The sequence below is a fragment of the Ursus americanus genome, chromosome 18 (genome assembly GCF_024610735.1).
Source record: "Ursus americanus isolate L20-20 chromosome 18, mUrsAme1.1.p, whole genome shotgun sequence".
Taxonomy (NCBI): Eukaryota; Metazoa; Chordata; class Mammalia; order Carnivora; family Ursidae; genus Ursus; species Ursus americanus.
Window position 1 is genome coordinate 14,925,803 of NC_142144.1, and position 26,771 is coordinate 14,952,573.

At 46.2% G+C, this 26,771-nt stretch overlaps 1 protein-coding gene across 1 annotated transcript in view; it reads left to right on the forward strand.

Annotated features, from left to right (window-relative positions):
* BRINP1 (BMP/retinoic acid inducible neural specific 1) overlaps window positions 1-26,771 on the forward strand; it is a 171,524-nt gene that overhangs the window by 42,229 nt on the left and 102,524 nt on the right. Inside the window, exon 2 of the mRNA XM_045791189.2 lies at window positions 6,557-6,824. Coding sequence (XP_045647145.1) covers window positions 6,607-6,824 — 218 coding nt within the window. The 5' untranslated portion in view covers window positions 6,557-6,606. The remainder of the gene's footprint in view (window positions 1-6,556; window positions 6,825-26,771) is intronic.

The window sequence follows — 26,771 nt, forward strand, 5'->3', positions numbered from 1 at the left end:
TGGCTACTTTTTAAAAATTCCCATGGAGTGGGCCTATACCTCTTTCTAGAATATGGCATCTCTTAATTTGGGTTTTGGCTGATCAAAATAGTTGCATTTAAAATCCCATTTAGGAGGGGTGCCTGGGTGGCTCAATGTTTAAAGCATCTGCCTTCAGCTCAGGGCATGATCCCGGAGTCCTGGGATCGAGCCCCACATCAGGCTCCTCCACTGGGAGCCTGCTTCTTCCTCTCCCACTCCCCCTGCTTGTGTTCCCTCTCTCGCTGGCTGTCTCTCTGTCAAATAAATAAATAAAATCTTTAAAAAATAAAAAAATAAAATCCCATTTGGGGGCGCCTGGGTGGCTCAGTCAGTTAAGTGCCTGCCTTTGGCTCAGGTCATGATCCTGGGTGCTGGGATCCGGTCCTGCATTGGGCTCCTTGCTTAGCAGGGAGCCTTCTTCTCCCTCTGCGTGTTCTATCTGCTCTGCCTGCCACTTCCCCTGCTTGGGCTCTCTCTCTCTGCAAATAAAGAAAGTCTTTAAAAATAAAATAAGATAAAATCCCATTTAGGGTGCCTGGGTGGCTCAGTTGGTTAAGAGTCCTGGGATTGAACCCCATGTTAGTCCCCTGCTTATTGGGGAGTCTGCTTCTCCTCTTGCTCTGTCTCTCCCCAGGCTTATACTCTCTCTCTATTGCTCACTCTCTCTCAAGTAAATAAATAAAATCTTTAAAAAATAAAAATAAAACCCCATTTAATCCTTATCTGATCCCTAAGAGATACTGACCCTCCTGATGTGGTCCACATTTTAAAGATGGGGAAACCGAGGCACAGGGAGGGTGGGTAATTGTGTGTTCATGGTCACCTGCCTTTGTAGATGGCTATTTGGTGAGAAGTGTATTCCAGAGATCCAGGTGTAGAAGTTAAAGCCTGGATGAAGTTATCAGGTTGCCCCAAGTTCGGGAGGCAGGCATGTGGGTGACCTCAGATCAGGCTATCAGCCTCAGGGTCCCCAAGGATGGGGGATCGAGGGCGTGCTTCCTTCCACCCTCTGGCCCAGAATGTGAGTAATGGCCCAGCAATCCAAGTAGAGGTCTCCATGGGAGGAGCTTAGTGACCTTGCTGCTGGAAGACCCTTCTCTGTCTCTTTGTCTTGCATGTACTCCTCAGACGTAAATAATTTACAATGGCAACGGTTAGAGAGTGTGCTCTGTGTGGGATGAACCCGATTCCCTTAATAACACTGCAGGCTTATATATAGCACGGCTCAGCCAAGGGCCCACGTGCTCTCCAGGCCACAGCCCCCATCAGCAACTCCCTGTCCACCAGGGCACCTAGCAGCAGCAGGCCTGTGACTCACTCAAGGTCCCAGGAGGTCAAGGACAGCTCTTGGAATAGAACCTGCCTCTCTTTCACAGGCTCTCAACCCCAGTGGCAGGAAGTTCCCTTTATGAATATTGGAAAAACAGCAGTCCTTGATGCATGGTGGTAGACGTCCGGGGCTGTCTCTAGCTTAGAGGACTGGGAGCTGTGGCCCTTGAGCGTGGGAGTTTTCATTTATAATGTATTTACTGTCTATTTGTTTATTGATTTTGGCAGAGGGGGCAAGTGCAAAGTGGCTGAACCAAACAGTTGTAGGGGAGAGTGAATTGGATTCTCCCAGTGTTGATAAAAATGTGGGGACTGATGAGTGACCTTCCCCGGCAGTGTCATAGAGCAGAAAAGGCTCATTCTAGCTCCACACTGTCCAATAAAAGGACAACACCGTCCATGTGCGTAACTTTTAGTGTGGGGTCGCCTGGGTGGCTCAGTGGGTTAAGGTCTGCCTTCAGCTCAGGTCATGATCCCAGGATCCTGGCATCAAGGACCACATCGGGCTCCCTGCTCAGCGTGGGCCTGTTTCTACTTCTCCCTCTGCTACTCCCTCTTCCTGTGCTGTCCCGCGCTCTCTCTGTCAAATAAATAAATAAAATCTTTAAAAAAAATAAAGTTTTAGCGACCACATTCAAACAATTAAAAAGAAACAGGTGAAAGAAATTTTAATAATACATCTTATTTAACCTATTACAGCCAAAATAGTAATATTTCAACATGTAACCGATATAAATATCAGTGAGCTATTTTACATTTTTTTATTCCTACTGAGTCTCGAAATCCAGTAAGTGTGTATTGTATACTTACTGCACATTCAATGTGGACTCGCGGTCTGGATTGCCAACGCGTCAGAGCCACACGTGGTCAGTGGTTCCCTACCGGGACGGCGTGGCCTCCAGTTCTAGCTCGGCCATTTGCCAGCTTTGGGTGTGGAGCTCCTGACCTACCTTTTCCAAACCTCACGTTCCCCTCCCCCTGTATGTCAGGTGGGGACCGTCACTCGTGACCGTGTCCCCGCGAGGGCTCTGTGGTTCCCAGCACAGAGCCGGTGCCCAGGGACTGACTCACCACCAGAAATGCAGGAGCCCCCACTACAGCATGGCCTCCGACCACATCCAAGTGTAAACCGGTGCCAACCCTCCCTCGTTCCCTGCCTTCCAGGGACGTTCCCTTCGCCCTGAGGCAGCTGCACCGCTCCTTCTTTCCTTCAGGTCTCTGCTCCAGAACCACTGGACCGGAGGAGATTCTCCTGAACACCACGTGTGTAAGGCAACGGCCGCGCTCCCAATCCCGGCTCTCTGCCTTGATTTTCTTGAAAGTCCTCCTCACCATCATAGATACGGGTACTGCTCGTTGGCTCACTTGTCCCCAACCCAATGGAAAGCGAGTTCCGTGCGGGCCCCAGCTGCTCTGTTCATGATTTGATTTCCAGCTAAGTACGTTAATGGAGGAATGAATTTACTGAGCATCCACAGTTCTTTGCCCTTAGTGTATAACACGAAGCCGAAAGACACAGCTCTTCTTGACACGGATGGCGGGGTGGGGGGAGAGAGAGACATACAGAGACAGAGAGAAAGAGAGAGAGAAACCCTCATGGGCTTTATTCTCACGAAAGCCCTGCCGCCCTGTGTGCTTCCATGGGCACCACCCCTCACCCTGCCCTCTCCCACCTCCAAGACTTTCGGATGCTACCTGCTCTGCTAGAATTTCCTTTTGCCCTTCTCTGCTTCGTAGGGACCTGCTCGAGTACCAGCTCTTCTGCAGGGTCCGCCTAGGTCTCTTTGTCAGAAACAAAACCTGTGGGCTCTGTTCCTCCACTGGACGTTTTTCTTTTGTTGTTGTCATTTTCACGACAGCATGTTTTATATTAGAATTCCTCTTGCGTGGGTGAGACCCTCCTCCCATAGGTTGATGCTCTGAGGGGCAGGACCTAATTGCAGCGGGGGTGGGGTGAGGCTGGGGGATGTAGTGGAAACTATACAGGCTTTATAAAAGGATAGACATGGGTCAGAATCTCGAATCTAGCACTCAGGAGTTGTGAGCTTAGGAAAGTCACTCAGTGTCTCCAAGCCACAAAGTGCTCATCTCTTAAATGGGTAACTGTCCGTACCTCGTGAAGAAACCATTATTAACATCTGGTCTGTACTGGCTGCTTTGGCTACTACCAAGAGAACAGATTATTTTAGACCCAAGGACACAGTCGATGCTCAATAAATATCAGCCATGGGTCCCTTCTATCATCCTGGGTCTCCGGTACAGTCTGTGCTATTATGGGCCTGCTCGCAGAATGGGAGTTCCGGTGTCTTCATGATACGACATTTGGGTAACATGCATACCAGTCCTTGTTCTTGCTCAGCAGAATAGCCATGTCTGTTAAAATGCACCTTTAGAAATTTTCATTTTCATTTTTAGTTTTAGTTTCATTCTAGTTCTGTGCATTATCATCATTTTCTAAATCCACAGAGAAGAGCTCAGGCTTCTTCCACGAAGCACTCATCCCCGCTTGCTGGAATGTAGATTGTCTCACAAGCCCCAGCGACAGAGAAGGCTCAGACACAGCCACGTGTACCCGCTGCCCTGCGGAGACAGAATGACAGCCAGGAGCTGGAAGACGGGCGCCTGGCCCAATCATGATTTTGAGAAAAGAGTTGGGTTGGCCAGGGTTTAACTTTTGCACGATTGACACTTGGGTCCAGTGTCCTTTGTGGTGGGGCTGTCCTGGGCCTTACAGGGTGTTTAGTGGTATCCCTGACCGCTGCCCACTAGAAGCCAGCAGCGCCCCCTCCAGCGTGACACTCAAAGATGTCCCTTGGAGGGGGAGCAACGTGGCTGCCACTTGGGACACAGTGGATTAGATGGTTCAAATGTTGGCTAATTCTAGGACTATGGGCTGAGAGCTCACCCTCTTACACACACACACACACACGCACACACACATGCACACACGCGCGTGCACGGGTCTCTGTTCCCTGGATAGGATCATTCCCATTTGAAAGCTGCAGTCCTCTGCATCCTGTTTGCTCACAAAGGGCCTCCCAGCCAAGCACTCTCTCATGTGCTCCCGGCCCGCACCCACTTAGCGCCGAAGCCTGGAGAAGGCTGAATGGGTGGCACGCGGTGATGTCAGTGTGCTGTAGCCTCCCCACCAGGATCTCTGCACAATCCCCTCCAGCCCCTGCTGGCCGCTCAGGTGGGCACCACAGACAGTGTCCGCAGCTCTAGCTGCTGCAGCCCTGCGCTCTGCATGGACAGCTTTGTTTCAGGCTCTGAACACAGCCTCAGGCCACAGCTCCTGCCAGCCCGCTCCTCTGCTCACGTGCTTCTGTCCTTTGCCCCTGGCAGCTGGGGCTTGCCGTGCCAAGCGGGCTTCTGCGGCTCCTCATGGTAAAATGGTGCGATCGGGCAACAGACGGAAATAGCCCGTTGGGTAGGAAATTCACCTCTCTGTCTTTTCAGTTTTTTCTCTTTCCTAGCTTTGCTTTCTTCCCATTTTCAGCTGGGAGAGTAGACAGCCAAGGTATCCCATATCTTCATGTTTCTACGTGGTTTTACTCTTGACAAAATGTGTCCTCACCGTTTTTACATGGTAGACCAAAAACTCTGAGATCTGGAGAGAGGACGTGATTGTCGGGCGTCACACAGCTATAGCCATGTGTAGAGACCATCTTTCAAAGGTTCTTGCCGGTTAAAGCCAAAGAGGAAAGCAGACCCAGAAACAAGTACAAGAAAAGATACTAAGGACTAACATACAGTTACACAGAGTGAGCAACCAGAGCTGTGAGAAAGCAACGACAACACTTCTTTTTAAAAGCTTTTATTTATTTATTTGAGAGAGAGAGAGCGGAGGGGGTAGGGATGCAGGGAGGAGGGCAGACAGAGAGGGAGAAGCAGGCTCCCCACTGAGCAGGGAGCCCAATGTAGGGCTCGAACCCAGGACCTTGAGATCACGACCTGAGCCCAAGGCAGATGCTTAACCAGTTGAGCCACCCAGGTGCCCCCAACTAACACTTTTTGAGAGAAGTAGATTCAGGAAATGACTTTTGAGGGCCCGAGCTCAGCTGGGTATTGAAAAATCAATAGGACTTGGTCTGGGCCGTGGAGACTGTGCACAGAGACGCTCCCAGCAGGGACTAAGTGGACAGGATCAGTGTCAGCATTTATCATTGTCATTAGCCTCATCATCATGGAGGCCATTTATTGAGCACTTAATAAATGGCAAGCACTGGGTGGGACATTTCACAAAAATTATGTCAGTGCATTCTCACTCGAGATGCTACCGCTCACCGCATTTTATGGACGGGGGAAGGGGACACAGGAACGGTCAGTGACTTGCCTGAAATGATAACTGTTTATAACTGATGGAACCTGGATTCAGAGCTGCCTTTCAATGTTGAGGAACATAAGCTCTTCTAGAATAAGCGGGGTGGGGGGGCATAAGCTAAGCAATGCACTAAGCTAATAAGTAGAAAATAAGGAGAGACTACAAACTTGTAAGTGTCCAAAGGCTAAGCATGTCCCATGGTCTCTCTTCTCTCCTCCCCACAAAGAGCCTCTGCCTCAGCTCTCCCTTAGTGGTAAATATTTCTCCAACATGGCACCAGGGTTCTATGCTACCAACCCCGCACAAAAGAAGAGGGGGGCAAGACCCCACCTGATCCCTTGGCCTTTAGTTTCCCCCCTGAACACCAGGGAACCTTGAGGCTCCGAATCCTCAACAGTGAATTCTCTGTTCTCGGGTGCTCCTGTCTCCACGTCCCTTCCCGGTCATGTGGGACTCTGGTTCTGCCTCCATTCATTTCATTCATTCTTCAAACACGTTTGCCTGGAACAGCTATGATGTGACAAGTGCCAAGGCAGACGCATCGAAGCCCATCCTCTGTTCTGCCCGTGAAGAGGCTGCATCTTTACGAGGCTAAGCCTTGGCCCATGCTCACACGGTGCGAGATTGGCAAAGCAGGACTGTGAGCCCAGATCTCCAGAGATCCCATGCTCTTCACCAGAAATGATCCTGGTTTTTGTAAATCTTACCACACTCAACTGAGTGTTAATGGCATTTTTTTTCTGTGTCTTTCTCTTCCTTTTATTTTGTTTATTTTTTTTTCTCGCTCTCTTTCCTGTCTCCTTTTCTTTATTGTTCTTTCTTTCTTCCTTTTTCTTTCTTTCTGTCTCTCTCTCTCTCTTTTTTTTTATTCTTTCTCCTCAGGACTCCACAGAATGGAGCAAGAATGAGAGGAAAAAGGCCGGCAGAAAAGCATGAACTGGAGGTTTGTTGAGCTCCTCTACTTCCTGTTTGTATGGGGCCGTATCTCAGTGCAGCCCTCCCACCAGGAACCAGCTGGGACAGACCAACATGTCTCCAAGGAATTTGATTGGCTTATTTCAGACAGGGGGCCTTTCCACCACTCCAGGAGCTACCTATCCTTTGTGGAAAGACACCGTCAAGGATTTACAACCAGATATAAAATATACAGGTAAGACCTGGGTTAAGCTTGTCCTCGCCTTCTGTGCCTTTCATTCATAGAGTGCTCTTGGGGGTCAGGCGTGGGTATGGGTCTCGCTGTATGGAGGAACACTGGAGCCGAGGGATCATAAGCCTTCAGGAGGCTGTTATTCGTTGTTTCACCTTGTTTTTGTACTTTGCACAAGAGATGAATGATGACAGATACAAGAGCAGAGAGCTGACGCTTACTGAGTACTGACTGTGAACCAGGCATGGATGGTGCTTACTACTTGGCCTACACTTTCTCATTTAAGCCTTTGTCATAATCATCGGAGGTAGATTCTAATTGTTCTCTCCGTTTTACGCACGAAGTCACTGACCCTCAGCAAGGTGCAATGATTGGCCCGAAGTCCAACAGACAGTACGCAGCCGGCCTGGGGTTCAGACCCTGTTTTATCTGCATCCACAGTCACAGAATGTTTAATCAGCCACATCAGATATAGGTAGTGTTGTTGACAAATGCTTCCTATCCAAACATATGCACACATCTGGAACCAGGTAGGGACACTCAATGAACAAGCTTTTCTCGAGCAGGTTCTTGGCCTGTTGGAATGCCAGTCACCCAAAAAGGACTTAGCCCAAGTTTTTTCCTCTTTGAAACCATCTTAGATTCTCCCCATTCTACTCTTTCACTCTCTCCTTGATAATCTCCCAGCTCTCTACACTTTTATCTCTTTCGTTTTAAACCATCTGAAGTTAGAGTGCATCTTTGTGTTTCTTTCTCATGGAATTAGAAACCCATTGAGGGCAGGACTTATATGCAATTCATTTCTGGATCCCTTGAGTGATTTTTGTTCTATCGTGTACCAGAAGCACACAATTAATGTTGGGGACTTAAATGAGTTGAGGAATGCAAGAAACTCTCTAGAGGTGTAGTCTTGGTTTTAAGGTCAAGGGTATGCCCTTAACCTTCTGAGCCCGTTAGAATGGGAGAACCAGGAAGCATGGTGGAGGAAAGGACCCTGACCTGCATCTGGGAAGGCACGCATTTAGGTCGTAAGTCTTCTATGTATTCGTTATGGTGACGGGCATGTCTCCCTTGCACGTTTTGTGGCAGTGTAGACTGGGGATGTGACTTAATGCTGAGTATTCAAATCCTACTTTGAATAGTGGCTGAAGTTTTGCAAGTTTCCTTCTATGAAAGAGTTCACAGATGAGCCTTGAAGGGTGCTGAGTGATCAGAGAGTTACTGGGGGAAGGTCCTCTGGGCATGATGGAAAGCAGGAATACTAGGGAGCATGGATATGGGGTGTGCAGGAAAGGGGGAAGGAGAGCAAGGGTGAAAAATAAGGAGTGTTTCTTTCAAAAGAAAATGTCAGAATTTTAAAATGTATTTATTGATTCAGAAGACCAGTCCTTGGGAGAACTATTCCTAAATCACTTAAGAACGATAGTTATCTACTTCATTTCGAAGTTGGATCCTCGGCGTAATTTCTGGGGTAATACAGCCACTGCTCTTTGTGAAAATGCATAAGCCAAACGTGGGCACTCCCTCATGACTCGACAGAACACACTGGTCTCTGACTTCCCAGGTACCGGGAAAGATGCAGGCCGAGACAGAGGATTTAAGGGAGCAGAACACGTGGTAGAGAACCAGGTATCCTATCCTGGTTGCGTTTTGTCAGACAACGATTACATCTTGGTTTGACACGTTGGCTTTCGCTTCCATGTGAGCCCCTGAGGACACCTTCAAGTTGGACGACAGGGGTTCACATTTCCGTTCTAAAGATCAGAAGATAACTGACTTGAATAAAGTCATGCAGTCAAAAAATGATGGATCCTGGACTGGAAGCAACATCTGACTATAAATCCATAACCACACCGAGGAATATGATAGAACTAAAGGCATCCATTCATTATTTACAAATGTTTCTTAGCAACTGCCGCAGGCCTGCCCCTGTGCTAGACCCTGGGGAAATGTTGGCTTGAAGATGAGTAGTACTGTGCTAACATGATGGCTGTGCTTGGGTTTAGAAGGGAGCTATCGTGCAAGGTGAATGATTAGCATATGCTTGTGATGACTGTTCAAATACCCTAGACTCACATGGATGCCCTGTGTAGAACCGCAGACATGGAACACGCAACAGTGGCTAGCTTTAACTGAGCACTTATCATGGGCCATGAAAGGATGTCATGACTCCTCACAACAACTTCTGTGAGGTGAGCAGTGCCTTGGCATTTTACAGATCAGAAAACCAAGACTTGGAGAGGCTAAGTGCATGGCCCCAGCTCATCCATGTGGTCAAGAATGGAGCTGGGATCCAAACACGGACCTGCCTGATCCCAAGGCCCTCCTTCCAGCCCCCAGGGCTGGTCCCCCGGGGTGGTGTCCTCACATCGAGTGTTTCCAGGTTCTGGAAGGGCTCTTGCAAACATTTTTCCTCACAGCCACTTTGCAAACATTTGGGGTTGGTTTTAGAGAGAGCTAAGAAGGGAAAGGTTGTTGATGAGGTTGGGGGCCGGGACATCTGGTTACTAACTCCAGCTTCCTGGGCACCGGTCTTGTGACATTAGGCAGACTCCCTCCCCTCCCGGATCCCACCTTCCTCACCCATCAAATGGTAGCCTTGATATACATCAGTGGTTTTCAGCCTACCCTCTCTGAAATCTTGAGGATCGATTACAGAAGTCATAAAAGCCACTGTAGTGTGGGAAGACAGGCACAATGTGTGTGTGTGGGGGGTGACCAGGCAGGATCCCCCGGCCTTACACAGCACTGACACAAGCGAAGGTCTCACTCTTCTGCTCTCATGTTCTGATGCTCCATATGCTTTCCTTTGGGTCCCACTGCTAAAGCAAGTGCTGTTGTCCAACAGGCTGATTTCTAGGATGCTTTCTAGTTCTAAAATTAAGTATAAGATTTAACCAAGGTCACGTGGTTAATTAAATGATGGAGTTCGACCCAGAAGTCAGGCCCCTGGTCATCTAGTTATTCCTTCCTTCCCTTCTTTATTTAATCCTCAGATAATTATTACGCACCAGCTAGAGGGCCAGCACCGTGTTTGGGGCAGATGATACAATGATGAGTAAAACAAACACGGTCCCTGCTCTCCTAGGAGAGGCTGACATTAATTAAACACACACACACACAAACACACACTAAGTGCTACAAAGAAAAAAGTGCAGGGTAGATATAATTGGGAGATCATTAATACCATCAACATGGACTCGGAACCTACTACGTGCAAGGATCGGGTGGGGTTCCTGTCCTGATCGGCACATGGACACACACGCAGATAAGGACCCAGAGACGCGTGTGCCTCTGCAGGCCAGGTTCAGACCAGAGCCAGAGCCAACTAGGCCATGCTCATGCGGGCAGTTGTCAAGTGACACTTTGTCCTCATCGCATGCTGCTTTGTTGAAACATGAACGCGCGTCTTCCGGTGGTTTCCAGCGTGTCTTCCTGCGTGCTCGTGTAGACCTAGCACGTGAAACACTCGACATGTACATCGTGACAGCAAGGCTTTTCCCAGGAACGTGCCACGCTGTCTTGTGCTAGACAGGCAGCCTTAAGGAGGTGCCCTAGCCCTCCAGCTGTGGCCGAGCTGCCCGCACCCTGCACTCAAGCTGGGCCCCAGGCTGATCTGGGAGCTTCAGAAAGAGTCTGAGGGGAGGTCTCCTCTCCTCACATAAGTGGGTTAAGGCCGTTTCTTTCCTCATGCATATGCACACGGAGGCTGGTTTCAGCTTATAGACTCAGGACGGGGAGTCGGTGCCCCCGGCAAGGAGGGGAATTTTCCCGTTCAATCCCAGCAGAAGCCTTTTCTCAGGTTGCTTCACAAGCCAAGCAACGAGATGTGTACAAGCAGTGGTTTAGGTGCACGAGGCACACGCTCTGTCATGCCTCAGTCTGAGCTGACGCATGCAGGCTGGCCGATTTCCTGCGCGCCTCTGCCAGCGTCGTTGATCCCGGAGTCAGGGAACCTGGGCGCTGGCCCACCTCTTCTGCCTCCTTCATGCATGCTCTTGCCCCAGATAATGGAATTTTGGAGCTTCTGTGTCGTCATCTGTAAAATGAGCGTCTTAGCCAAGGTGATCTTCAAGGTCCTCGCCTTTTCTGAAAAACCTCACCTTTTTTGAAAGACCACGATTCCGTGAAATATTGTCCTCTGAAGGTATTGCCTGGGGTAGTGGAGAGGACTGGATCTGGAGTCTGGAGACTCAGGCTAATTGTTTATTTTGGAGTCACTTTCTAGCTTTCTCATCCTGGGCCAATACATTCATGCATCATTCACTCATAGAATTTAGCACCGCTCATATGCCGTGAGCTGTGCTATGGTTTGGTCATACGGATATGACCAGGAGTAAACAATGAAGTGCACACGCACACACACACACGCACACACACACACACACACACACACATGCACTAGTAGTAGTGTCCCACCTCCTCCTCCACCAAACTCAGAGTTGAAGGTAGAGGGTAGAAGCAAAACAAAAATCAGTAAGCACACGGTTAGCATTGCACGGATAGGAATGGGTAAGGAAGTGCTCAGGTCCTCAATTTTCTCCTCTGTAGGAAGGGATAATGATGTCTGTCCCACCCACCAGGTCAAATGAGGGAAAGTTCACGTGAGAATGCTTTGTGCCCTTTAAATGCTCTTCTATCTGCAAATTTTTTTTCATTAAGGTTCTAAATCATCATTTGAATAAAATCATTGATTTTCACTTTCTGCTAAGCCCATACATGCATTAGTCATTAAATACTCACAGCCATTCTGGGAGGGAAATGCTATTATTGTCCATGTTATGAATAAGAAAACGTAGGCCCCAAGGGGCTAAGCCATTTGTCCAAGTCACAGGTCTGAGCAGTGGCTCGGCTGGGAACTAGAAGCGTGTCTCTGAGACCCCACCATGGGAGCCCTTACCTTATGCTGTCATGACTCTCTCTAGTTTTTAGTTACCTGGCTTATCATCAAATACTGAGAAACTCCCCCTGCCCCTGGGAGAATTACAACCTCTCTGAGACTCAGGCTTCTTAGTAGCAAAATGAGGGTCTTATGAAATGCCTTGTGTGCTTGTGGGGAGAAGTAACGTCACTATCGAACATTTAGAGCTTGGAATTTTGTGGGACCTGTATAAATCCAAGTTTACCCCTTTTCCTCGGATGGCTGATGGCATTCCTAGAAATTATTTTTTCTGTTCTGGAGATAATTTAGAAGTCAGTTCCGTCCCTTAATAGTTGCTACTAAAAAAAAAAAAAAAAAAAAAAAAGGTCAGTTTGGTCCAAAGTTGTTTCCTGTCTTTTTGTGTTTTATTTTCTGTTTATTTTTTCCTGACTTTGAGCTCATCGGTAATTGCAAGATGTAGCAGTTACATGAGAGGTGGTTTCGTATTGAGTGGTTTTCCCTGCAGGTTGCTGAGCAAGTGGTTTGTGGCTCCTGGTGTGCCTTCCTCCGAGCCCTAAATGAGTGCCTGAAAGTTGAGTGTAAATCAAATCTTGGGAAACCAAGTCTGATTGCCTAACTGTCTTGCACATTTATTTCAGACTTGCATGAATCTCAGTTCTAATCTGATATCCTAATGATTCCCTGATGTATTTCACAAAAATATCCACAGTAGGTTTTGTGGTCAAGCTGCTTGGCGGACTGAATGGGGCCGGGGGGTGGGGCGTGGATGGTCTTGTCGAGGTGAATGAGATGCGGTCCTCACCCAGAAATCATTCGAGAGTATCTGTTGGGTACTGAGATTTGCCAGATGCTGGGCACTGGGGAACCAATAAAGTACAAGGTAGACTGGCCTGCCTTCAAGGAGCTTAGAGACAAGTGGCAGTAAGGGAGAAGTCCACCACTGCTCCCCTCAGGATGCTGGTGGTTGAGCCTGATGCCACCAACCTCCAGATTCCGGAGAGAATCTTAATATCACATGGTGCAAGGGTTATGTCTCTATTAGTGTAGGAAAATGCAGTCGAAATCGGCATTGCTTAAAGTTGACTACATGGAACTCTAGTTAAGTGCGATGTTAAAAGATGTTTTCTGGAACGACAACAAAAAAGATCCCATAGTCAAATAAACAGTAACGATGATAAGTGAATTGCTAACACTGAAAGCTTACCCAGTGTCCACTGTGAACATACGGTGGATACATTATTCCAACTGATTGATCTTTCCAACCATTCTGTGTGGTAAGTTTTATTATTCTCTCTGTTTATAGAACTTGTCCAAGGACGGAGAACTGGTTTCTGGGAGAGTGGGGCATGGCATAGGCAAGGAGAGTCCAGAGCCTGTGTGTTTAACCATTGCCTCCCAAATTTTCTATGCATATATATACATATACATAACATATATATTAACAGTACTTATCCAAATCTCTTTGACCACATAACCTCTTATTCTCAGAGGTACTGGAATTCTGGAGAGCAGGTGCAAGGAGTTGCTGGCTCTGCCTGGCTTTGAGTGTCTCTCCTTTGGACACCAGCTTGTGTCAAAGCACGCTTAAAGGGACCCTTCGTTAGCTTGGAAAGCTGGCACTTGGCTGAGGAAGCCCCCCTACTCATCGAGCTTTCGCTTTGAACACTTTAGTCTAAGCCTGCTGGACCCCGGTTTATGTTTGAGAGGGAAGGAATCAGCAGTTTCAGCTTCCCTGTCACAAATAGTAGCCCTCTCTTTATTTTTGTTTTGTCTTTCCGTTCGCATTTCCTAAATTTCTGTGCTACTATTTCTTATTCCTGAGTTTGGCATTCCCGCCTGTTGGATAGGGACAGGGACTTCAAGAGAGGCCAGAGCCACAGTCAAGGAGTGAGGTGAGACCTTGATTCACTATTGCAAAGAGCAGCTGCACTGTAAATTCACCTGCAAAGCTTTTAAGCAATACCGATGCCTTGGTCCTTTCTCTGACAGTTTGATTTAATTGGTCTAGGTTAGAAGGGGGAACCACTGACCTGGGGAGATGATTGCCAATCAGGGGGGATTTTGCTTTCTAAAGGGACATTCAGGGGTGCCTGAGTGGCACAGCGGTTAAGCGTCTGCTTTCAGCTCAGGGCGTGATCCCGGCGTTATGGGATCGAGCCCCGCATCGGGCTCCCTGCTCCGCTGGAAGCCTGCTTCTTCCTCTCCCACTCCCCCTGCTTGTGTTCCCTCTCTCACTGGCTGTCTCTATCTCTGTCGAATAAATAAATAAAATCTTTAAAAGAAAAAAAAAGGGACATTCAGAAATGTCCGGGGGAGGGATTTGGGTTGTCACAATTGGTTGTGGAGGAGGCCGCTACTGGCATTTAATGGAGCGAGGCCGGGAATTGGGGACACTGCTGAACATCCTGCAATGTACAGACAGCTTTCCGCAGCAAAGCGTTATCTGACATACAGTGTCAGTAGTGTGGAGGGTGAGAAATTCTGCTCGAGAGCAAGTATTTTTGGAAAAAAAAAGGAAAAAGGGTAGTAAGAAGGATATTAGAATAAATAGTCTTAGGTTTTGGTCTTCGCGAGTCTGACTTGGAATGGTTGCAATATAGGCATCAGTGTCATGGCCAGGCTCCCAAAGAGTCTGGCTGCGGGACCAAAGGGGAGGGGACTTTGCATGTTTTAAGGCATGGCCTCAGACCAGAGTAGAAGTTAATGCATTTAGAAAAGTGAATCAGTTTGCGCTTCCCGCTGCAGAAAGGCAGTATTTAAGGGAAATCGGTTCTCCTCTCCAGAAAAAACCATCTCCATTCCTTCAGGAGATCTGGGAGATCCAGTGGGTTTCTCCTCTGACTACAGAATTCCCTAGGAAGTAAGATGTTTAGGCTCCATTGCCGGGTTCAGCTACACAGGGCCGGAGTCCTTAACAACCAGTTTGGACCAAGTGGGTTAACAGATAACTTTTTCTCCCTTTTAGAGCATGCCCAGTAGGCATGAAAGAAGAGGAGAACGGGACAGTGTCTCAGGTTTACAGTTGTCAGTTTCAGCTGACGTCATTGGTGAGAGCCAATACCCTGTCCCGTCCCCCTACATTATCCCTCATTGAACCCAAATTTCTGCTCAAGTTCTCCCGGAATAGAGAGCTGTGGGGAAGGATATACTGCAAACATCTCCCGGGCCACTTAGCATCAATTCAAAGATGATGTTTTGTGTTGATTATTTAAAATTGATCTTCCACTTCCAAGAACGATAGATAGCTTTATTGCTACCAAATTGGTACCTTTGCCGTGTTTTACCTCTTTGCTCCCATGCCATTACGGAACTGACATCGTGAGCTGCAAACCTTACTCTGCTTCAATCGTGGCCGAGCCATGGTCCAGCTTCAGTCAGGAGCAGGGTGTGAAAACGGGCAGGCTTGCACACCTCCCTCACGTGGAGCGACGGACACAAAGCCTGGCCACCGTTAGGACTGGGGAAATTTGGGAGAAGATTGACAAGTCTTGCAGCTTTAGACTCCATACGCCAAGAAGGCATCCTAGAAGAAAGGGTATTGGACTCAGTTTTCAGGGAGGAGTAGGAATTTGTGAGGAGACAGTCGAGAGAAAAGCAGCCCAGGCAGACAGAGCAGTGCCTGCGAAAACAAGAGGCGGGAGGCAGCCTAGATCTATAGGTCTTTGTGTGTGCCTGCGTATGTTTTTGATGTAGGACAGAAGGCTGGATAGCAGCTGGGAGGCAATAGTAAAAGAAATGTGGAATGGCAAACTGGTTTCAACCAAACTCAAACTCTAGCTAATTGTCAGAATATTACTAGACCCATACTTAGAGTGGTGTTTTTTCTTTCTTTTGTCTTTACATTTCTTAACCCTAAGTCATGCTTAAATTTACTTTTACATTGACACTTAATACACCTAGAGGCATAGATATAGATATACGATTGAAATGAAAATTCATGAAAAAATACTTAACCTTATACAAGTGATTTATTCTGATATTTTCTATTCCATTCTAATACTGTCTATTCCTTTCTGATTCATTTATTTTTTAAAAAGATTTTATTTATTTATGTATTAGAGAGAGAGTGTGCACGCTAGACCATAGGAGCAGGGGAGGAGGGGCAGAGGCAGAGGGAGAAGCTGACTGACTCCCCGCTGAGCAGGGAGCCCCATGTGGGGCTCCATCCCAGGACCCTGGGATCATGACCTGAGCCAAAGGCAGATGCCCACCCAACTGAGCCACCCAGGCGCCCCTGATTCATTTATTTTTTTAAATGTGGCTCCCTACCAGCCAAAGTGATTTCAGCCTCCACCAGTGGAGGGGGCCTTCCAGTCTGAAAAACATGGATTTGGGGTCCAAATCGTGGTCATTTGGAGCTCAGAGGACAGCTGTGCTGTTCGCTTCTCAGAGTTGGCCATGGGCTCTGGTTAAGCATGTTAGAACCTGTGCCTTTCCTGATTTGGGCAACAGGAAAATGCTGAAGGGTTTGAAACAGGAGACTGACCTGGGCTGATAATGCATTTAGAAATATCGCTCTGGCGGCAGCGGGTGGAATGCGTGGAAGGGAGTAAGAGGGAAGGGTTCAGAAGCGGTGGCAATAATTCAAGGGAGAGGAAGGGAGCGCTGGAGCCAAGACAGAGACAATAAAGATGGAGTTCATTAACTCCCAAGTACAACTCCATGCCACCGACAGAGCTGCTCCGGACCTACCCGTCAGGCAGCTCCCTTCCTGGGCTGCATCCAGGCCTACCTGCCCCAATTCCATTCTTGGCACCCTGTGGCAGGATGCATTTTTTTTATGTACAGTTCGACAGCTGCTGGATACCTTTGTATCCCTTATGAAAGGAACCAGAATACCCAGGCTTCTGCCTCCAGGCAGTTTCTTTATCTCTAAAGGCCTTCCTTCTGGGCATAAGAATTACTGAGTCTCATTAGTGGTGGATTCCCAGGCTGGCTTGGAGGAAAGCTTTGCATCCCTCCCTTTATCTGTACCTGGCTTGTTTCTGCAAACCTCTGCAAACCTCCATGGAAACTTCCAGCCCCAAGTCAGTATCTAAGTTTCTGTGAACCTAAGCCAGTCTCTATCCCTAAGCAATGGGCTGCAAGTCTTAAGACTCACGCAGACCTTGATTTGAATCCTGGCTGTGCCATTTCCCACCTGCGAGGTCCTGGGTATGTTACTTAAACATTTGGCCTCAACTTCTCCATCTGTGAAATGGGGATATATCCCGTAATTGTTGCAAAGATTTAAGAAGATAACACATGATCATAGTTAGCACAGAGCAAGTGCTTGAGGACTAGTAGTTAAAATAAATATCTGAAGCACTGTTCCCTGGAAATTCAGCAACAGGGACTCCAAGAGGGTTTGCAGGAGACCTCCAACAACAAGAGGCAAACTCGATCTCGGTGCCCTGTAGGTTAGGTGCCCTAGGGTGGTAGCATTGCTTCCATGCTTAGACGAAGAGGACGCTTGTTAGGAGGAAGGTAAAAAGGAACAGAAAGATTTCTGATGCCCCGAGGCACCTATAGCAGGGATCCAGAGGCCTACACACTGGCAAGGTGGCCTCAAGCCATCAGCGTGCACGGATTCCTGTAAACAGTACATGTCCCGTGATTTGCAAGCGTCTCATTTATTAATCAGCCCAGGTGATGGGAGCCGTCTGCTACATCTCATCTTCCAGTTCCCGCAGCTCGGTGCCCTCCAGGTTGTCTTTGATGTGTAATGCTCAGGAGACGTTTGTCCCTCCCAGGCTTGGCTTTTCACCCAAGCACCTTCCAGCCACCAGCGGCATTTCAGAAGGGGGTGTGGGGGGAGTAACTCTCCTGTTTTTCAAACTGTGGGCGTGTGGTTCAGAGAAGGGCCGCAAGGTGCAGCCTCCATCCCTGAGCACACGTGACATCCTCTCTGTGACTCTAGCATGGCGTCCCGTTTTAGATCACATTTATGGAGGGTGCGGTTTGTGTGAGAAAGAAGGAACTGAGTACCAGTGGTCTGGAAGTCTCTGGCATGGCTGAATGGTTTGGAATTGTCTGATTTGGGAAGGAATTGCTCACCTGTGCACGAAACTGACATATATTGGTAGAGTCTCTATCTTGCGTGAGCCCCTGATGCCGACAAAGCAATACTCATCGGCGCCTTTAGGGGCACGGCAGGCAGCGGGCTGGAGATGGAGGCTATGGCCTCAAATCCCTCCCTCCTAGGAGTGCTGGGGAAGAAGATTAACATGGAGCGCTCCTATAAAGAAGGGTTTCAAGAAGAAGAGGATTTTTTCTTTCTTCTTTCTTTTTTTTTTTTTTTTTTAAGATTTTTATTTATTTATTCGACAGAGATAGAGACAGCCAGTGAGAGAGGGAACACAAGCAGGGGGAGTGGGAGAGGAAGAAGCAGGCTCATAGCGGAGGAGCCTGATGTGGGGCTCGATCCCATAACGCCGGGATCACGCCCTGAGCCGAAGGCAGACGCTTAACCGCTGTGCCACCCAGGCGCCCCTTTTCTTTCTTTTTTTAAGTTGAGATCTGGACAGTAGGCGTTAGGTATAGGAAGGCAGAGTTGTGTGTGTGTGTGTGTGTGTGTGTGTGTGTGTGTGTGTGTGTGTTGAGGTCTTGCCCAGAAAGGGACAGCCTTGTCCTGGGGTCTGCAGTCATTCACTGTGAGGCGCAGGCAGAGAAAATGTTAGCATGCAGGCCAGGGAAGTGAGTCTGGGGTTGGGTCATGGAGCTCGATGTATGTTATAGAAAACACTTTGCACTTTATTTATCCTAAGATGATGCCTTCCACAGTTTCTTATTTCAAGATGCTCTCAGTGATTTTGTTATGGTTCCTGGAGGCCAGGGAAATCCTAATTGTGCTTATTGAGTAGTTAGGTCTGAACAGCTTAATGAAGTATTTATGTCCCCAAAAGTTTAGTGGCCATTTGAAAAATGATGCATGTGCAAACCTAGAGAAAAAGCAATAGTTTGATTTTTTATTCCTAAATAACCACAGTGTCTGCTTCTTAAACTTTGAAATCGGATACTGCCGCCCTCATTTCCTGTTCCTCATTCACTTTTCTGCAGTACTTTGTAGTTTTCCAAAAACCCCCCATAACGAAGGTATAACATATGAAAGGCAAGGATGTGTTTTAATGTTGAAACTGTAAACCACTTCAGGCTGGTAGTTTCTGTGATGCCCAATAAATGTCAGGTATCTCTCATTTCTCTTGAACGTTTGTAATCTCCCCGGTGCCCCATGAGTTTGCCAGGGTGCTCTGTAGCTTCTCAGCACACAAGTTAGGAACCAGGTCCTAAGGACAGTGGGGAGCTCTTTGGAGGATTTTGCCCAGATGCAGAGCATATCACGTTGTCATCTTAGAAAGGTGTCTCTTGGGGACACCTGGGTGGCTCAGTCGCCTAAGCATCTGCCTTCAGCTCAGGTGCAAGATCTCCAGGGTCCTGGGATCAAGCCCCATGTCCAGCTCCCTGCTCAGTGGGGAGTCTGCTTCTCCTTCTCACTCTGCCCCTCCCCCCCGCTTGTGCTCTCTTTGTCTCAAATAAATAAATAAAATCCTTTAAAAAAAAAAAAAAGGAAAGGTGACTCCTGCTAAAATGGAGGGAATGGATTGATGGAGAAAAGTTGAGAGAGGGTGCAAACTGTATGGCAGGGAAATAGAAGACTATGGCAGTGCCCCAGGTAAGAGAGGAGAGTGTCTTGGACTAAAATAGCATCAATGAGGATTTGAGATCCATGTATTTTTTAATTTTTATGTTGAAAGAGACAAGAAGTTGCAAAGATAATACAGAGAGGTCTCATGGACCTTTCACCCAGTTTCCCCCAATGGTTACGTTTCCTATAACTCTAATATAATATCAAAACCTAGAGATGGGGGGCACCTGGGTGGCACAGCGGTTAAGCGTCTGCCTTCGGCTCAGGGTGTGATCCCAGCGTTATGGGATCGAGCCCCACATCAGGCTCTTCCACTATGAGCCTGCTTCTTCCTCTCCCACTCCCCCTGCTTGTGTTCCCTCTCTCACTGGCTGTCTCTATCTCTGTCAAATAAATAAATAAAATCTTAAAAAAAAAAAACTAGAGATGGATATTGGAGCAATGCATGTGTATCATTCTGAGTCATTTTATCACATGTGTGGATTCCTGTAACCACCACCACCATCAAAGACACAGAGCAGTTCCATCATCACAAAGGTCTCTTGTGCTGCCCCTTTATCATCACCCCTTCCCCTTCTCCCCTACCGTCCCTAACCCCCGGCAGCTGCCACTTTGTTTCCTGTCTCTACGATATCATCATTTCAAGAATGTCATATAAATGAAATTATAAATTGCGATACTTTAAGGAGATGGAAGATTCAATATTGGAATTTGAAGGTTGAAAAGCAGGGAAGACTCCAGAAGCAAGGGACGTGGCAAACTCATACCTGAAGTGTTGAGTCACTGGATCTAGGTTAAATAGGAAAAAGAGAAGGGACATATTTTTGACTTGGCCAATTGTGTGGGCGGTGGTGCTTTTCATCAAGATAGGCAGCCTTCGAGGCCAGGACACTTTGGGGTTGTGTATGATTGAAGGTGATGTGTCAGCTCTGCAAGTGTTAAACTTAAACTAGCTGTAACATCCAAATGGAGACTTGGTAAGCAGTTGTGTAAATGGTTCTGACCCTTGGATAAAAAAAACGACGGTATTCAGAGCCACCAGGTTACCGATAGTCATTGCAGGTGGCCCCGTAAGGATGCGTTTCCTCAGGGGAGCTTGTTTAACATGCGCAGAGAAAAGATTGAGAAGGTGAGGACTGGCCAGTGCTATAGGAGGAAAGCCAGGGACGTCTGGTACCACGCAAGCTCAAATAAATGAATGTTTTAAGAAGGAAGGTGTGGGTAATCAGGGGCCCTGGGTTCTGATGGAGAACATAAAGTGAGAACTGAAAATAGCCTTTTGTGTTTAAAATCTTGACCTTGGCAAGAGATGTTTAAATGTAATGTTGGGGACAGGAGCCAGATTGCAGTGGGTCGAGAAGTAAGTGAGAAGCAAGGAAGCAGACTTTTTTTTTTTTTAAAGAAGCATAACAAGAAAGGGAGCAGAGATGTGGAATAAAGAGAAGAGCTTTTGTTGTTGTTCTTTGGATTGTAAGGGAGGCGACCCTTAAGAAAGGGAGAGGCTGAGGCTGAGGGTCTGAGTGGGGTTATTTGTGATGGAGCAGTTCCTGAAGAGGCAGGGAGGGAGGTAAAGCATAGACCCAGGCAAAAGGAGGGGCAGCTTTCAGCTGAAATAGGAAGAAAGAAAGGGAAGAGAGGGTGTGGGTGCAAATCTATTGATTTCACTCAGGATTTGAAAGGACTTCCGATGGCCTCTGTTCTCTTTGTGAAGTAGGATGTAAGACCAATCTCTGAGCAAGAAGGCCTTGGGGAGTGCCAAGAAGAGTTTGTAGTGTTTTGAAATCTTTAGTCTGCAGAGTGGTAGAAGGATCTGATTAGGAAAATACAAAAGGATCACCAGGAAGTGCTGAGGGCTCTGATAACGTTGCTAACCATCCACTGATAATGACTGTAGTCTGGGCAACCGCGCTATTGTTCTCCTAAGAACTGAACATTCGAGGTAAGAGCAAAGATGGCGGATGTAGGTTCAAACAGGGTAGGGGTTTTCCAGGAGGACAAGATGGAAGAACAGTTGGGTAAAGGAGTTAAGAATAGTGGCCAAAAGTAAACATAGGGATGGATTATTGGATCTAAGTCGATCCAGAAAGAAATGAAGCCAGAAGATCATGGATAAAGGGAAAGGAGATCCTCACGGGCCCGGAGGTCTTGAAGAGGTAGAGAGCAGCTGTTGGGATGGACGAGTCCAAGACTGGAATGTTTTCACGTGATATGTCAGAGTTAGAGGGGCTTTGGGAAATGACACATTCTAGGAGTAACCATGGGTGGAAGAAGGGGCTGGAGGAGGGAGGGAGGGGTGGAGCTCATTGGGATGGAGTAGGTCAGGGGGCCGAGATGCTGAGGATATTGGCTACTAGACACACGGAAAGAAGGGAGAACTTGGGGTGAACACACAGTGTGCAAATCCGGTGCTGCAGTGTTCACGGTACAGGAGAGAACAGCTTGTAGTTCGTCACTGAACACAATAAGGAAAAAGGGAGGCGGAGGACGGGTAGATCATTCAATCTGCAACCGAAGATTTGCATTCGAGGCTTTTTTCTTTCTCCATTAGATCTTTGAATAATGATCTATCCTCTCTGAGCCTCAATTTTCTTCTCCTTATTGAGGAACTTAAAATCTTTACATCCCCCACAGAGCTGTAGATGTGAAACTCAAAAGAGAAAGTGAAAGTAAATGTGCTTTGGTACACCCAGCACCTTCGTGTAGACACGGGCCCCATTGTTCCTGTTTACTGGCACCCGGGGACTGACTTTGGATTCCTTCCACTGCTCTGATGCAAGATAGTGCGTTGATACCTAATAATTGCGTGTGAATGGCCCGATTTCAGAGTATCATTTTAGGATAACAAAATGAACGGCAGCTGTAATATTGGAGACGGACCGTTGCATGTCCTATCTTTTAGATGTTCAGAATAAATGTGCGAGAACGGTTGACCCAGACAAATTGACCGATGAAGGATAACTTGTGCTTGAACATAATGAGTTCAATATTCTTTTGATTTACGAAAAGGCACCGGGGCACCCAGGCCTGGGATGCTTGTCAGCAGAAGGGAAATGTAGATTGCATTGCACTTACCGTAGACACGGAGTCCTCACTCTGTAACAGCTTCAGCCCAGCCTGCCTTTACATCATCGTCATCACCATCATCAAGAAGGGGGAGGGCTTCCAACGGGAGAACGTTCTGGCAGCAGAACCTCCTTGCCTTTGATGTTGCAAGTTGAGCTGAAATGAATAGGATAATGGGGGAATCCCCTAACAGAATCCAGTTGGAATTCATTCCAGAGCCAAGAACAACACTGAAAAATAAAAGCACGCACAGACTGGACTAATAAACTAGTTTGTGATACTGACTATATTAATAACTGCATAACCTCCTAGCCTTATTAAGCCATTTGATCCTCATAGCAATCCTATGTGACAGCTGCTGTCTTTAACCGCATTGTACAGATGAGGCAATGGAGGCCCACAGAAGTATTTTGCCCAAGGTTGCACAGTTGGGCAGGGTCCTTGGCGGGTTGGGGGTGGGGGTTGTGAAAGGAGAACAGCCCTGGGAACCAAGGAGCTTGTGTTCTGCACAATCATCTTATGACCTGGGAAACTTTCTTTTTTAATCCTTCATAATTCTCATTTCTCCTCCTCCTTGTTCCTTTCCTCTTTGCACTTTCCTTCCTGCGCTGCTTCTTCCGGTTCAAACATACCTTCTATAGGTAATGCTTTAAAGTTCACAAGACATTTTCCCATATGAGGGAGGTAACACTATCCCATTTTGAAGACGAGGCAGCCCAAGCTTGGGGCAGCGAAATGTCTGGGCAGTGTGATCTGCCTGGTAAGTGGTGGAACATTGACTTGCATCCAAGCCTTCTGACTCATCTTTCAGTGCTCATGGTGACTGGCCCACAGTTGCCTTTTTGTTTGAGGAGCCCCTTCTTTTCTCTGGTACTCAGTTTAGGCATGTCCTTCATGCTGGTGCCAATACTTTTTAAGAGAGAATGGAAGAGCTTTGCAAACATGGAGGACTTTACCTTGTGCCTGCAGAAGGATTCCAGGGATGGTATTTGAAAGAAGGAGCAAAGAGGCATATACAGTTCTTACATGGTATGGTTCCATGGGTCCCTTGGCCTTTCAAAGTTATGCGAAAATTAACTTGCATCAAGTGTCATCCCCGGATTCTGGGAATAAAGTATTTCTTTTTTTTTATAATAATTTTTTATTATGTTATGTTAGTCACCATACAGTACATCCCTACTTTTTGATGTAATGTTCCATGATTCATTACTTGCATATAAAGTATTTCTTCCAAGATTGTTTTCTTAAAATTAGCAGATCGATGTGGTATCATTAAAAAACAACCAGTACACCACCGCTAAGGGCAGAGCTCCTTCTGTCTCTTGTGGATGGAGGATGGTAGAGAGAAGATGCTTAGCTGTATGTATTATGCCGTTCTATTTCAGTCTACTGTATAATTCTCTTCCTTTTTTTGGATCTTATTCTGTTGCTGAGTTCCACCCACCTACTTCTGGAAGACAAGGCCAGGTGAAAGACATCTTCAGATTTCTTAACATCCTCATGCACTTGTCAGTGGGTGCTAGATTTTCAGTAGTAACTTGGAAGCCTGTCTGTCCGAGAGAACCGGAGAAGATAGTCCCTGGCAGTGGACCAACAGCTCTTATATGCAGGCAGCTTGTGAAATTACATATACAGGGCCTGCACTGGGGATCAGACAGTTCCTCGTGGGCTGGTTCCAGAGAGAGAACTGGTAGGGGCTTACTAGAAAACAGCTTTCCAGGTGAGAAATTTTTAATGGTCCATTGCTAGAAGATGGGAGGGAGCAGTCACTCTCTTCTCACCAAAGTGCTTCTAATTAACATAATCTGACTGAAAGAGAATGTAAGCGCAAGTGGGAAATTGGCTTCATTGATCTTGGATACCCTTGACAACCCAAGGTTGCATAATCATGCCTAAAAAGGATACTGTCTTGTCATTTACCTGATTGGAGAGAACACCCTTTTCTAATTTTTCTAAGGTGTCTGTTCTATGAGTGGAGGCTCTGAGTGTCTGATGAGCAGTTTACGGGACAGTCCTGCATTTCTGATGTTTTATCTAAGTCTTCTGTATGGCTATCTCCTCTGCCAGATTATCGGTTGAATGGTGCTCTTCCTTCTGTTCTCCCTGGGTAATCACACTCGCTCCTATGTCTTCCCGTATCACATACATTCCAGCAACTCCCAAACTTCTATCTCTCCTCCAAATTCCACGATCCTTTCCGCAAACCACCAATTGGATATTTCCACTGGACTTTTTCATGAAATCTCAGAATCCTCATGTTACCACTTCTTTTCCAATCTACTTCTCTTCCTGTGTTCTCTGTCTCAGATAATGGGGCCATCATCAGTCAAAGGTTGAAGCCAGAAGGTTGGACAATATGCTCATGTAATTCCTCTTCCTTACCCAATAAAAGATAGTAATAACAATAATAATTTTATAGTAATGGCTAATATTTGAATGTTTACCATGTTTCAGATTCTATGTTAACCACATTACATGGGTTATATTGTTTTCTCTTCTCACCAGCCTGTGACTGTTGCACTATACTGTAAATGAGGAAATTAGCTTGCCCAAGATTACACAGTTAATAGGGGAAGGGGCTAGGATTCTAGACTGCAGAATCTGTGTCTTCACTCTCCTTGATATGCTGCTCACATATCCAGTTCATCACCCTTCTCTCTCCTGTATATGCCTTCCAATTCATGTACTTTCCCTATTTCAACTTCGTCTTTCCTATCTTATTTCCCCATCACCTATTTCCTAAGTCAGTGATCATTCATGATTATGCATCCTTATCGTTAAAAAAAATCCTACCCCCATATTCGTTGACATATTATAAACATATACTAATATTTAATGTTTATTATTATACAAGCATAGACGTAGACATTTTAAAAAATATAAAGGAATAGATAAAAACAGTTAAAAAATTTTAAAACATTATTTTAGTTCATTAATTACCATGTATTTATTAGCAATTGTGGATATAAACACTTATGTCAGAAGTCTTTGGGGTTATTTTAAATCAATTGACAGATACAATTGTTTTGTCATGACTTTTTACTTTGTACTGGGACTACTGAAGAGCTTAACCCAGGGAAAGGAGAAATACTAGCTCTGCTTTTTTTTTTTTTTTTTTTTTTCTTGTATCATTGATCTTTGCTTCAGTTGGTAGTTTCTTTGCAAGAAACTCTCAAAGCTATTTGTCCATTTCAGGAGGATTGGCTAAAAGGAGATAAAGAATTCACAAATCCCACTTGATCATGCACATGTAAATTGCAATAGGTTGCAACTAGGTGAATGAAAGCAGAAGGATGAGCCAAGGCAATGCTGCCCACCCTTTTTGGTCATAGATTTAATAACTGCGTCTGGCATAGTTTCATGTGAACCTGTGGTACCTGGGATGATTCATTTCAGTTAAATTTTGTGTATGGTGTCAAGGAAGGGTCATTGTTTATTTTGTTTTCGCAATGTGAATATCCATTTGTTTCCAGTTCTATTTGTTGAAAAGACATTCCTTTTTCCATTAAATTGCATTGATATTTTTTTGAATATCAATTGACTCTATTTGTGAACTCTGTGTTATATTCCTTACACCATTACTACAGTCTCTTGATACTTGTTAGAAATCGGATTGGGAGTCGGTATATAAGTTTGGAGAGACTTGGCGTCTTACTAACAACAAGTCTTCTGATCCATGGACACGGCTTATTGCTTCTATTTAGATATTTGATCGTATTCAGTAATATTTTGCAGTCACCACTGTTTACGTGTTGTAACATACTTTATTAGTCATGTAGTATTTGGAATGTGTTGTTGGGGTCTGGAGCTGATGACCAAGAGGGAATTCTTGAGATGTCTTTGGTATAAAAAGGTGACTTTATTATAAAGCACCGGGACGGTCAGGATGTGTGAGCCCAAAGAGCTGCTGCACTGGGCTTGTGAAGAATGGCTGATGATATACTTGGGAGTTGGGGGAAGTAAGGGAAAAGGAAGGTTTCTAAAAGGACTTTTATGTGTTAAAGAAGATCCTCAGGATACCAGAGGCCTTGCTGTTGTCAAGCTAAGGTTGTTTTTCCCTCTAGCAAAGCATTAACATTAAGACAGTTTGGAGTTTCCTAGGGGAATGTTATACTTTGGCTATCTCAAGTATTTGTCAGTGGGTTGCAGGTTATAAGGACATTAATTTTACTACATTTCCTTTTTCCTTTGTTTCCCACATCATAAGCATTCATAATTTTGAATGGTAAATAAAATTCTAATTTTTATTTTATTTTTAAATATTTTCATTCGTAGTATATAGAAACATAATTGAGTTTTATATATTGTATCCTCCTACCTTGCTGTCTTCACCAATGACTTTTGATAGTTTCCTGTAGACTTCTTAAGATTTTCTACATAC